The sequence below is a fragment of the Armigeres subalbatus genome, chromosome 1, assembly GCF_024139115.2.
Source record: "Armigeres subalbatus isolate Guangzhou_Male chromosome 1, GZ_Asu_2, whole genome shotgun sequence".
NCBI classification, from domain to species: domain Eukaryota; kingdom Metazoa; phylum Arthropoda; class Insecta; order Diptera; family Culicidae; genus Armigeres; species Armigeres subalbatus.
Genome location: NC_085139.1, coordinates 10,908,849 through 10,922,596, shown reverse-complemented (window position 1 = coordinate 10,922,596; position 13,748 = coordinate 10,908,849). Strand labels below are relative to the sequence as shown.

At 40.0% G+C, this 13,748-nt stretch overlaps 3 protein-coding genes across 3 annotated transcripts in view; all 3 read left to right on the top strand.

Annotated features, from left to right (window-relative positions):
* Positions 1-4,914, top strand: part of LOC134205952 (uncharacterized) — a 58,036-nt gene extending 53,122 nt beyond the window's left edge. Inside the window, exon 7 of the mRNA XM_062681654.1 lies at positions 4,353-4,914. Within this exon, the coding sequence (XP_062537638.1) occupies positions 4,353-4,844 (492 nt within the window). The 3' untranslated portion in view covers positions 4,845-4,914. The remainder of the gene's footprint in view (positions 1-4,352) is intronic.
* On the top strand, positions 4,823-5,783 carry LOC134221691 (glutathione S-transferase 1-like). The gene has a single exon (XM_062700882.1). It carries the CDS (start codon positions 4,962-4,964, stop codon positions 5,502-5,504), a length of 543 nt encoding a protein of 180 aa, XP_062556866.1. The 5' UTR covers positions 4,823-4,961; the 3' UTR covers positions 5,505-5,783.
* Positions 5,784-5,874: 91 nt separating this feature from the next.
* On the top strand, positions 5,875-6,204 carry LOC134205951 (glutathione S-transferase 1-like). The gene has a single exon (XM_062681653.1). It carries the CDS (start codon positions 5,875-5,877, stop codon positions 6,202-6,204), a length of 330 nt encoding a protein of 109 aa, XP_062537637.1.
* Positions 6,205-13,748: the final 7,544 nt, after the last annotated feature.

Genomic DNA, 13,748 nt, shown 5'->3' with positions numbered 1-13,748 from the left:
TTCGGGGAATTTCCCTTTGGAAATTCGGGGAATTTCCCTTTGGAAATTCGGGGAATTTCCCTTTGGAAATTCGGGGAATTTCCCTTTGGAAATTCGGGGAATTTCCCTTTGGAAATTCGGGGAATTTCCCTTTGGAAATTCGGGGAATTTCCCTTTGGAAATTCGGGGAAATTCCCTTTGGAAATTCGGGGAATTTCCCTTTGGAAATTCGAGGAATTTCCCTTTGCAAATTCGAGGAATTTCCCTTTGAAAATTTGAAGAATTTCCTTTCGGAAATTGGAGGAATTTCCCCTTGGAAATTGGAGGAATTTCCCTTTTGAAATTCAGAATTTCCTTTGATATTCGAGAATTTCCTTTGAAATTCGAGGAATTTCCTTGGAAATTCGAGGAATTTCCTTTGGAAATTGAATTTCCTTTGAAATTCGAGAATTTCCTTGGAAATTCGAGGAATTTCCTTTGGAATTCGAGGAATTTCCTTTGGAAATTCGAATTTCCTTCGAAATTCAGGAATTTCCTTTGGAAATTCAGGAATTTCCTTTGGAAATTCGGGAATTTCCTTTGGAAATTCAGGAATTTCCTTCGAAATTCGAGGAATTTCCTTCGGAAATTCGAATTTCCTTCGGAAATTCAGGAATTTCCTTCGGAAATTCGGGAATTTCCTTCGAAATTCAGGAATTTCCTTCGAAATTCAGGAATTTCCTTCGGAAATTCAGGAATTTCCTTCGAAATCGGGAATTTCCTTCGAAATTCGAATTTCCTTCGAATTCGAATTTCCTTCAAATTCGGGAATTTCCTTCGGAAATTCGAATTTCCTTCGGTCAGGAATTTCCTTCGGAAATTCAGGAATTTCCTTCGAAATTCAAATTTCCTTCGAAATTCAGGAATTTCCTTCGAAATTCAGGGAATTTCCTTCGAAATTCGAAATTTCCTTCAGTCGAATTTCCTTCGGAAATTCGGGAATTTCCTTCGAAATTCAGGAATTTCCTTCGAAATTCGGGAATTTCCTTCGAAATTCGAAATTTCCTTCGGAATTCAGAATTTCCTTCGGAAAGTCAGGAAATTTCCTTCGATTCTGGGAATTTCCTTCGGAAATTCAGAATTTCCTTCGAATTCGAATTTCCTTCGAGTCGAATTTCCTTCGGAAATTCAGGAATTTCCCTTCGGAAATTCGAATTTCCTTCAAAATCAATTTCCTTCGGAAATTCAGAATTTCCTTCAAATTCGGGAATTTCCTTCGGAAATTCAGGAATTTCCTTCGGAAATTCGAATTTCCCTTCGGAAATTCGAATTTCCTTCGGAAATCAGGAATTTCCTTCGGAAATTCAGGAATTTCCTTCAGAAGTCGGGAATTTCCTTCGGAAATTCGAATTTCCTTCGGAAATCAGGAATTTCCTTCGGAAATTGGAATTTCCTTCGGAAATCAAATTTCCTTCGAAATTCGAATTTCCTTCGAAATTCGAGAATTTCCTTCGGAATTCAGGGAATTTCCTTCGAAATTCGAATTTCCTTCGGAAAATCAGGAATTTCCTTCGGAAATTCGGGAAATCCTTCGAAATCAGGAAATTCCTTCGGAATTCAGGAATTTCCTTCGGAAATTCGAAATTTCCTTCGGAAATTCGAGAATTTCCTTCGAAATCGAATTTCCTTCGGAAATTCGGGAATTTCCCTTCGGAAATTCGGGAATTTCCCTTCGGAAATTCGGGAATTTCCCTTCGGAAATTCGGGAAATTTCCTTCAATTCAGAATTTCCTTCGGAAATTGGAATTTCCTTCGGAAATTCAGGAAATTTCCTTCGAACTGGAATTTCCTTCGGAAGTCGAGAATTTCCTTCGAATTCAGGAATTTCCTTCAGAAGTCAGGAATTTCCTTCGATTCAGGAATTTCCTTCGGAATTCAGAATTTCCTTCGGAAAATTCGGGAATTTCCCTTCGGAAATTCGAATTTCCTTCAAGTCAGGAATTTCCTTCGGAAATTCAGGAATTTCCTTCGAAATCAGAATTTCCTTCAGGAATTTCCTTCGGAAATTCGAATTTCCTTCGGAAGTCAGGAATTTCCTTCGGAAATTCAGAATTTCCTTCGGAAATTCAGGAATTTCCTTCGGAAGTCGAATTTCCTTCGGAAATCAGGAATTTCCTTCGGAAATTCGGGAATTTCCCTTCAAATTCAGAAATTTCCTTCGGAATTCGAATTTCCTTCGAAATTCGGGAAATTTCCCTTCGGAAACTCGAATTTCCTTCGGAATTCGAAATTTCCTTTGAAATTCAGGAATTTCCTTCGGAAATTCAGGAATTTCCTTCGAAATTCGAATTTCCTTCGGAAATTCAGGAATTTCCTTCGGAAATTCGGGAATTTCCTTCGGAAATTCGAAATTTCCTTCGAAATTCGAATTTCCTTCGGAAATTCAGGAATTTCCTTCGGAAATTCGAAATTTCCTTCGAGTCAGGAATTTCCTTCGGAAATTCAGGAATTTCCTTCGAAATTCGGGAATTTCCTTCGGAAATTCGAAATTTCCTTCAAATCGAAATTTCCTTCGAAGTCGGGAATTTCCTTCGAAATTCAAATTTCCTTCGAAATTCAGGAATTTCCTTCGAATTCAGGAATTTCCTTCGGAAATTCAGGAATTTCCTTCGGAAATTCAGGAATTTCCTTCGGAAATCGAATTTCCCTTCGGAATTCAGGAATTTCCTTCAAATTCAGAATTTCCATTTGAAAATTCGTGGAATTTCCCTTTGAAAATTCGGGAATTTCCCTTCAGAATTTCGGGAATTTTCCTTCGGGAATTTCCCTTCGGAAATGAGGGAATTTCCCTTCGGAAATTCGGGAATTTCCCTTCAGAAATTCAGGAATTTCCCTTCGGAAATTCAGAATTTCCTTCGAAATTCAGGAATTTCCTTCGGAAATTCAGGAATTTCCTTCGGAAATTCAATTTCCTTCGAAATTCAGGGAATTTCCTTCGGAATTCGAATTTCCTTCGGAAATTCAGGAATTTCCTTCGGAAGTCAGAATTTCCTTCGGAAATTCGAATTTCCTTCGGAAATTCAGGAATTTCCTTCAAATTCAGGAATTTCCTTCGGAAATTCAGAATTTCCTTCAAATTCAGAATTTCCTTCGGAAATTCAGGAATTTCCCTTCGAAATTCAGGAATTTCCTTCGGAAGTCAGAATTTCCTTCGGAAATTCGGGAATTTCCTTCAAATTCGGAATTTCCTTCGGAATTCAGGAATTTCCTTCGAAAATTCAGGAATTTCCTTCGAAATCAATTTCCCTTCAATTCAAATTTCCTTCGGAAATTCAGGAATTTCCTTCGGAAATTCGGGAAATTTCCTTCGAAATTCGAATTCCTTCGAAATTCGGGAAATTCCTTCGAAATTCGGGAATTTCCTTCGGAAATTCAAATTCCTTCAATTCGAAATTTCCTTCGAAATTCGGGAATTTCCTTCGAAATTCAGGGAATTTCCTTCGAAATTCGAATTTCCTTCGAAATTCAGGAATTTCCTTCGGAAATTCGAATTTCCTTCGAATTCAGGAATTTCCTTCGAAATTCGAATTTCCTTCGAAATTCGGAATTTCCTTCGGAAGTTCGAAATTTCCTTCGGAAATTCAGGAATTTCCTTCGAAATTCAGGAATTTCCTTCGAAATTCGGGAATTTCCCTTTGGAAATTCGGGAATTTCCCTTTGGAAATTCGGGAATTTCCCTTTGGAAATTCGGGAATTTCCCTTTGGAAATTCGGGAATTTCTCTTTGGAAATTCGGGAAATTCCCATTTCCCAATTTGGGAAATTCCCATTTGTAAATTTGTTGAATTGTCTTTTTGAAATCAGAATTTCCCTTCAGAAATTATTGGAAGTAACTTTTCCTTTTAAAATTTGGAACATTCCATTTGGAAATTCAAAAAATCTCTTGAAAAGGTCCAATACATGCAACCGAAACGTCGGGCTATGCAAAACTAGCCATTTTTATTGATTTAGACTGCGAAAGGCAACGTTAAAACAACCATTCTACCAATCGAAATCTCCTACATTATGTATATTATTATTTTTTGTCTTTTTCATTTCATCTTTTTGCAATAGCAAAGAATCATCTAATTATGTTATGTCTCTCCTGATACAATTAGTCAAATCTAGCGTCTACAACAATTTCACTGCCTATTATCAATGTTTACTTTTCATGCATTTATTAGAAAACTAGTGAATCATTATTTTCAATTCACACACATAAACTAATTGTCTAAAAATATATCCATCACACATCACACTCATGTTCATATCAAATGTGGCCACACCCAGCCCTATAAAAATCCTGTAAAACTAACCCTCCTCTATACTTACCGCTCTCGACCCCGGTTTCTCCAGCTCAACCCCCAGCACTGCATCCCAACCCTAGTCGATAACGGTTTCGCGCTGTGGGAATCCCGGGCCATCATCACCTACCTGGCCGAAAAGTACGGCAAGGACGACAAGCTGTACCCGAAGGATCCCCAGAAGCGGGCCCTGGTCAACCAGCGGCTGTACTTCGACCAGGGTACGCTGTACCAGCGCTTCGGCGACAACTTCTACCCGCAGGTGTTTGCCAAGCAGCCCGCCAACCCGGAGAACGAGAAGAAAATGTTCGAAGCGCTGGAGTTCTTGAACACATTCCTCAAGGATGCGAAGTACGTCGCCGGTGACGATCTGACCATTGCCGACCTTAGCATCCTGGCGACGGTGTCGTCCCTCGAGGTGGCCAAGGTCGATCTGTCCAAGTACCCCAATGTGGCCAGCTGGTACGAGCGGCTACGGAAGGAAGCTCCCGGGGCAGCCATCAACGAAGCCGGCTGCAAGGAGTTTGCTAAATACTTTGGATAACTGTTTTGAATGTTGATTGAGTTTGTGCAATGTTGAGAATAAATTGATATGAATTGTTGAGATACTAAAAGAGCATGATTTTTATTTGTTTTCGTGATGGAGTGAAAGTTCTGAACAATGTCTCGTTTGTTTCTCAAGCTTAACCCGCAGCATTGCGTTCCAACGCTGGTGGATGGCGACTTCGCATTGTGGGAATCACGTGCGATTATGATTTATTTGGTGGATCGTTACGCGAACGCTGAGATTGGTGACAAGTTGTACCCATTGGATCCGCAGAAACGAGCTTTAGTCAATCAACGTCTGTACTTTGACATGGGAACATTGTATCAACGTTTTGGAGACTATTATTATCCACAGATATTCGAGGGAGCCTCAGCAAACCCAGAGAACTATTCGAAAATTGGTGAAGCTTTAGAGTTTTTGAACACATTTCTGCAAGATCAACAATTTATAGCCGGAGGAGATTGTCTAAGCCTTGCGGATCTGAGCGTATTGGCCTCCTTAGCAACTTTCGAAGTGGCTGGATATGATTTTTCGGGGTACAAAAACGTTCATGAGTGGTATGAGAGAATTCAGAAGATAGCTCCATCGGCAGATATCAACCGAAAGTGGGCAGAAGCTGCGCGGCCACTATTCGATAAAATCAAAATATCCAATTGAGGAGTATAAACTTGTTTTATTCCAAAGTCTCTAATACCAGTTTCAAACAAATAAAAATCACGTCATCGTAATTAGCGTTCCACAACCGTCTATTCACCTTCTTCTCTTTTATATAGCAGAGTCACGACAATTAGCAGCACAGTATCAGAAATAAGCATTTCCCAATTAGCATGTCAATTAACCACCTTGAGTATGCATTCCACAGTTGAACCCGCAACACACCATCCCGACACTGGTCGACAATGGTTTCGCCCTGTGGGAATCGCGTGCCATTCTGAGCTACCTGGTCGAAAAGTACGGAAAGGACGACAAACTGTACCCGAAGGATCCCCAGAAGCGTGCCCTGGTCAACCAGCGCCTGTACTTCGACATGGGCGTGTTCTACCAGCGCTTCGGAGACTACTGGTACCCGCAGATCTTCGCCAAGCAGCCCGCCAACCCAGACAACTTGAAAAAGATGGAGGAAGGTGTGGAATTCTTGAACACCTTCCTGGCGGGCAGCCAGTACGCTGCCGGCGATGAGCTGACCATTGCCGATCTGAGCTTGGCCGCCTCCGCTGCCACCTACGAAGTCGCTGGATTCGACTTCTCCAAGTACCCGAATGTGCAGGCTTGGCTCGAACGGTGCAAGAAGAACGCACCCGGCTACGACATCAACCAGGCTGGTGCCGATGAATTCAAAGCAAAGTTCTTGTCCTAAGCAGTGGGTAGTGCATGCAACCCTTTTTACATTCCCTCCGAAGGCTTAATTTATCCACTAAAAGTAGCATCCAATGTCGAATGTTTACAATAAGCACAAATCATCGGTTAAGAATCTCCTGGAAACGAAGGAAACGACGTGTATGTGATTATTCTTTAGTTTGAAAGAAATCCCTGGCAAATCATGCGGGCAAAGTAGGCGGCGGACGCAATGTGCTGTGGATGAACGTACATTCGAGTCGTGGCAGTGGCTTACTTTGATCGGTCGTTCTCCTCCATGAATAATGCAGTAATATGACGTAAAACCAGATCGATTCATCTAAACGGTGGTAGCACCGCTCAAATTAATTCCAACAATATTTATTCAGGCCGCTGCTGGTTAATTCGTCTTGAAGATAGTGTCTCCAGTTTAATCAACTGACACCGATCCGGAGAACTTTTGATGTATAGTTGTCGTATTGCGATAATATAAGCGATTTATATGATTAATTTAATATCCCAGACGATCTCTCTGTCTTGTGCGACAAAATCGTTTACAAACTTTCCTAAGACTTTTTCGGAGATTTCTCAACTCGGGTGACCATCAGGGTTTCCTGAAAACCAAGCAAGCTTGGAAGTCGTGAATAGTCCTATCGTATAGATGGACTGGTTGATTAATTTCGAGGTCGTCTAGAAGTAAGATATATTTTTACTACTCGCAATTACCACTCGCTAAATTCTAGATTTTTCAAAAAATAATCTAAGATCTGAGGAAAGCTCTTTCGCGGTAGGGAGCGCTGACTGTTTGTTTTTCGTTATTACGTTGAAGTCGTTGTCTCAGCTTCAACGATAGCATCAGGAACGATTAGGCGCTTAATATTTTGTCCGCTTGCTTGATAAAAGTAGTTCTGGATATCTTGAATAAGATGACAAAATCGTTTCAGATCGATTGCCCTACGGCAGGATTATTCAAAAAAGCAAATATAAAAGCGTATTCTGTTCTTCTCCCTTGGATTCATTCTTTGAGAGCATCGAATGAGTTGGCGGAAATTTCTATGGCTTGATTTGATAATTGCTCCAACATAATTCGGCTTTACGCCGAAAGCCATTTTAGCCGCCGGCGGCGGCGGCGTGAATCGACGTGGCGATTTTTTTCAACTACGAATTTCGCTTGAAAATCTAATGAACTTCTCGAAAAAATTCTTCAAATTTTCCAAATTATTCGGATTTTTCACGAGAACTATACATTGATGTTTCGAGAATTCTTCTGAATTTCACACAGAAGCTCTTTGGAATTCCCAAAAAAAAAAAAATTCGTCGAAATTTACATGAGAAATTCATCAGAATTTCCACAAGAAATTTTTCCAGATTTCTACAGAAAAATGTTCAGAATATCCACGGAAAATTCCTGTTGAGTATTTTTTTTGAAATTTATAAAGAAATTTTTTCATAATTGTAGAAGAGTACGGCAGACATGTGGTGTTGCAATGTTGGTTCGCTCAGTCTAGAATCATTAGGACAGATAGTTTGGCATAGCATAGCATAGAGAGGAGAAATTTTCAAGGAAAATTCTCTGGAATTTTCACGAGAAAATTCTCTGGAAATTCAACGGCAAATTGTTTAGAATTCCCGAGGAAGAATGTTCCAAATTTAGTTTTCAATGGAAAATTGCTCAGACTTTTTGTTAGGAATTTCTTTGGATTACTGCGAGAAACTCTTGGTGCAGTAGACGTTCGATAATTGCAAGTAATTTAACTGCAATTCGATCACACTTCTATTGCATCTGACGTCGACTGACAACCGTTTGACGTCTATAATGCGTTGCAGTTATCGAGCGGTATTCGCTAACTGAAACGTAAACATGTTGCAGTTATCTAACGACTAGAGGGTGTCAGGCCATTTGGCCGAAGGTCGTTAGGCCGAATGGTCACTAGGCCGAACGGTCATTAGGCCGAATGGCCATTAGGCCGAATAAGAAAAAAGAGGCAAAAAATGAGAAATCAGCAGTTCTTCCTTCATTTCAACATTTCCTCCTTTTCTTGTAGCTTCCATCTTCTTTTTTATCTCTTCTTTCTTATTTCTTATTGTCCTTTCTTTCTTTCTTCTTCCTTTTTCTTGCTTTTTCTCCCTTCTTCTTCCTTTTCCCTCCTTTCTTCCTTCTTCCTCTTTCCTTCTTTTTTAATTCCTCCTTCTTCATTCTTCCTTCTTGCTTCTTGGTTCTTCCTTTTTCGTTCTTCCTTCTTCCTTCTTTTTTCTTCTTTCTTCCGTCTTCATTCTTCCTTATTCTCTCTTACTTTTTTCTTCTTCCTTCTTTCTTTTCCTTCTTCCTTCATCCTTCTTTTTTTTATCTTCTTCTTTCTTCTTCTACATTCCAGCATTCTTCTTCCTTCTTCTTCTTCTTCTTCCTTATTCTATCTTCTTAATTATTCCTTCTTCCTCCTTCATTCCTTCTTCTTCTTTATTCTTCATCATTCTCCTGTCCGCCCTCTTTCTATATCCTTCTTCATTATTTATTCTTTATACTTTCTTCCTACTTCCTTCTTTTTTCTACCTTCGTTCTTCTTTTTTCGTCCGCCTTACTTTTTCCTCACTTCGCACTTCCCACTTCTCACTCCCAACTTCTCATTCGGCCTAATGACCGTTCTGCCTAATGACCATTCGGCCTAACGGCCTTCGGCCTAATGACCCAGCATTGACTAGAGAGTAATTCTTGGGAAATTCCATTGGCTAAAAGCAAAATATGGCCGAATGTAATGTAATTTGGCCGAAAAATTCGTTTTCCCTAAAAGGCCGTTTGGTCGATTATGTCATCAGCCCGAAAATACCATTTGGTCGAAATGGTTGTTTGACAGAATGGTCTATTTGGCCGAAATGTCGTTTGGCCCAACGGGTCATACGGCCAAATGCCAATTACTGAACGGATAATATGGTCAAAAATGTCCACCTGATTGACCGAATGACATTAACGGCGAAATAGCTTTTTTTGTCAAATCACCATTTATCGAAATTTTTTAACCTCTACTTTTTAAGTCGATACTGGCCTTTAAGCCAAAAATCATCCAATCAAATCCTATGAACGCACGTCTGAAACTGTAATCAGGTCGAAAATGGTTTGTCCGAATATGTAGCTTGGCCAAAAGCTACATAAAGCCAAAGGAACATTCGGCCGAACTGTTAATTTGGTTGTTGAAAATCATTGGACCGAAAATGTTGTTTGGTAGGAATGGGCATTTGACAGAAAGATCCACTTGCCCCGAATGTCCTTTCTGCAAAACAACCCATTCGACCAAACGGCCTTTTTTACTACATGATCTTATCGGTTAAACGACTTTTTGGCCAAATGATCAATTCAGTCGAACGGCACTTTTCGCAGAAAATGCCATTTGGACGAAAAGGTTGTTTTTCAGTTCGGCCGAATCTTCCTTTTGGCTGTATGTCGCATTCGGCAAAACTACATTTTCGGCTAAACCATTGTTGAATTGATAATATTTTCAGATAAACAATCAGTTCGGCTCGGCTAAATGGAATTTTGGCTTAAAGACCAGTATCAACTTAAAAAAAGTAGAGGTTACGGATTTTTTTCTTGTCATTTGTCGAAAAGGCCATTTGAACAAACGAGTGACCAGTTATGACCACATGGTCCGTTCAGTAATTGACATTTGACCGAATGCCAAATGACATTTTCGGCCAAACGGCATTTTTGGCCGAATGACTTCTTCGGCTGAACAATCGATTCGACCAGACGACTTGTTAGGGTCTTTGACAAATTACCAGCTCGACCGTCTGTCGCTTTCGGCCAATGGAATTTCCCAAGAATTTCTTATGGACAATACAAATAATGTAAAAATAAAAAAAAAATAAAAACTCAAAGGTGCAGCCCAATCGGGTTGTACGCAAAGGTGACGTTGAACTACGTAGCTGTATATAATGTACAGGTTTTCGACTATTCTGTGCGATGACACCAAACCAAGCGTTTTTCAATCTGCTTTTGTTGATTATCCTATGCTCCATAGATTGAGTGAGCATTACGAAAACTGGTGAGGTATATAATTTTTGGACCAACATTTGAAAAGGAAGATAAAAATAAAATTTTCAAATAATCGAAGATGAACAACACGTTCACGATGAAAGCGTTCACATATTCAAAACATCAATTGATAAGAACTCGTTAGAGAGTAAGAATCGTTCGATAATTGTATCTCGATTCGAAGCTTTGGTAAATGCTACAAAACACCAAAACACAATGTCAAACATCCGATTGAACTTCATTGTTGACATTAAATTGGTATTAAATTTAATTACATTTGGTTTAAAATTTGAATAGCACAACACTGCCGGATAGTGTACAGCTGCAACCTTCGCTGACGCAAACTGGAACAGAGACTAAGCACCCATCACTAAGTCTGTCTAAGCCCCTGGTGGCTCATTACAAAAAAGGCCCATCGCGAAAGCTGGGCTGTCAACGGCGTTTGGTGGTCATTCTATGCAGGAAGTCGGAGTAGACGCGACAAAGAAGTTTGACAGTGTATTGATAATATTTATTGCTCCTTCACGTGAGTTGCGTCGGATTTAGCGTTTAATCCAGCAGACACCTACGAATCAGCAAAAACGAGCTAAAGAAAGTTTACCAGAACGCATTCACTGCAGCAGAGAAGAAGATTCGGGTCCGCGACGTTAGGAATAACGGACGTTAGGCATAATGTATGTTATGCCTAACGTTCATCATGCCTAACATACTTATGCCTAACGGGGTATATCCGAAGATTCCGAGCTCCTCTATTGGCATCAATAGACGTAAGCAAGAAGCTGGCGTCAAACGCCCCAAGCTTTCGAGCGAAAACGCACGTTTAAGTTAGCAGAAACGAACTGCACCAGCTAAAAGCCCTGCAATGGCGGACATAAGAAGCTTTCAGTTAATAACTAAAGAAATGCTAATAAATTGCTAATAGAGTAGTTGAAAAGCAGGCCAAGTTCCAGTTGGAATGTAGTGCTATGGAAGAAGAAGTTTGCGATGCACTTAGGGAGCGTCCACAAATTACGCAACGCTTAGAGGGGTTGAGAGGTTGAGAAAAGTGTGACGATCCATACATTTTTTTAGATGTTTCATACAAAAAGTGTGACATTGGGATGGGGGGTTGAAAATGCCCAATTGTTGCGTTACGTAATTAATGGATCTTCCCTTACGAGATTGACTGATTCACCGAAACCGAGTGCTAAACTGTTAGCAATTTTTTAATAGTAAATATTATCATACATAGATATTAAAACACACTAGAGTCAGTTTTTACGCGGAGGAAACGGGCCGCGTAAATTAAAACAACGTAAAAGAACACGTAAATCCCAAAATATGTCTAAATGAACCGCGGAAATCCAGAAATTCGAATGAAAAAATCGCATAAAAAGCGATGCCTGTAAGAATAACCGCGTAAAAAACGACTTCAGTGTACATCCTTGTGTGTACTGTACAGTGTGTACAGTGTACTCATCCTTGATCGAATGGTCGAAGAAAATTGAAAATCCATGGAGAAACGGCTGAGATATTAACGATCAAAGTCTATCATATTTTCGTGACGTTTTTCAATTTTTTGCAATCGTAAAGTGTACCCCAATATAGAAAAGACAGACGTAGTTCTACGTCAAAAATTCCAACCAATTTTTTCGGTAAAAACCAAAGATTGTTGGTAAAATCTACATTTTGAACAATCTTCCGCTGAAACTTCGAAGCATTTTTCGTCGTAAAAATTCCAAAGAGTCTCCCGTGGATATCTGTTTTACCATTGGTTCTAGTCTAGTCGTCTTAATTAATCTAGATTTAAAAAGTCAACGTGGAAGCATCGTTTTTATCAGTCACAAGCTCCTACAATTATGAAGAAATTTTTGTGCAAATTTCTAGCAATATCTTCCCGTAGAAATTTGGAACAACTTTCCGTGAAAATTTTGATCCGACGAATTTTCTGCTAAAATTCCAAATAATTTTCCCTAGCAAATCTCAAGAGCTCCTCTTGGTAATTTCAAAGAATTCTCAACACTTCAAAGTAGTTCCCGTGGAAAATGTGAAAATAATTGTCAATTGAATACTCTGAAAAGAAATATAGAGTTTTCTGGGGAAGTTGATCCGGTTTTTCCGGCCAAATTCAAAATATTCTTATGTTAATGTCTTGAAAATAACCAAAATGAGCTGCAGACGAACGACACTTTTCACCGAATGTCATTTCGGACTACTGGCAAACAGAGATGCATCCTGAACAGAACATGACCCAAAAGCGTGCCTTGGTGTTCTAAGTTTTGAACTCTGAACACAGTTCAGTGTGCACTGGGTTGGTACGCAAGCAAAACAATCATGGTAACTAAGATTCCTTAGATTTGGAACTATGCAAAAACATACGAGCATGCTTGATTTCTATCCGTTAGATGCCCACGTGTTCCATTACTATCCGAAAAATGAGTAGCATGCCGTCGCTTGAGCTTGTTTTCCTAAGATACAAGTTGCTAACAATGTGCAGTGTTCAGAACGTTTTGAACATGAACGCGTTCTCGTGTTCAGATGTATCTCTGCGAGTGGCAAATTCGGCCAATCGATTTTTTCAGCCAAATGAACTGTTCGACCGAATGACAAAAAAACCGAATAACTTTATGCTAGATAGTCTTTTACCAAATGGTCTAGTCGGTCAAGCGACAAATTCGACCAAACAACTATCAGCCTTATGGTCTTTGGCCAAATGGCTTTCTGCCGTACAAAAATTCAACGATAATTTTTTTGGATTTCAACGGGAAATCCTTCACAATTTCCGCACGAGGTTTTTCTTAGTTTTTACGGAGAGTTTTTCAAAATTTCAACAAGAAATTGTACGGAATTTTCAAGAAAATCATTGGTATCTTCACGAAAAATTCTCTGGAGCTTCAACTTAATACTGTAGTGTTGCCACGACTTTGACACCGGCAACACTGTCCACCGAGCCTTCACAGTAACGTATGGAAAGTTCCCTCTATCAACGCTAGGTACGCTAGCAGATGTAGCAATGCGTTGTTTACGATATGTATACAGGCCAAATGTTTACCTTTGAATTAGTCAGAAGAACGTTTGATGCTGATAAATGTGCTAGGCAAAATTCAGCTTGAAGTATCGCTTGAATAAAGTTGCTATCAGGAAATAGTGTGGAAGGATTTGTTTATTAACAAATCTTCAAGATTTAATAATTATGGCTACAAATTACCCTCATGAATCCTCGGCGAATCTGTCGCGTACGGAAATCTGCATCTGCATGGCCTGCGAAAATGCAGATGTGACGGATGACCTCGTAGCCTGTGACAAGTGCGATCAGTGGTGGCATTTCACATGCGCTGGTGTTACTGAATCCATATCGAGCAGAGACTGGGTTTGTCCCAGATGCCGTCCACCTTCCATACCACCCTCAGTCAGGTCAACTACCTCCAGTCGGCGAGCAGAGTTGCAACGCAAACGCTTGGCAGAGCAGCAAGCGCTTGAGCAAAGGGAAATAGAGCCGGAAAGGAAGCAGCTCAAAAAGCAGAAAAGGCACTCGAACGAATTGTACCACTTGGAGGAAG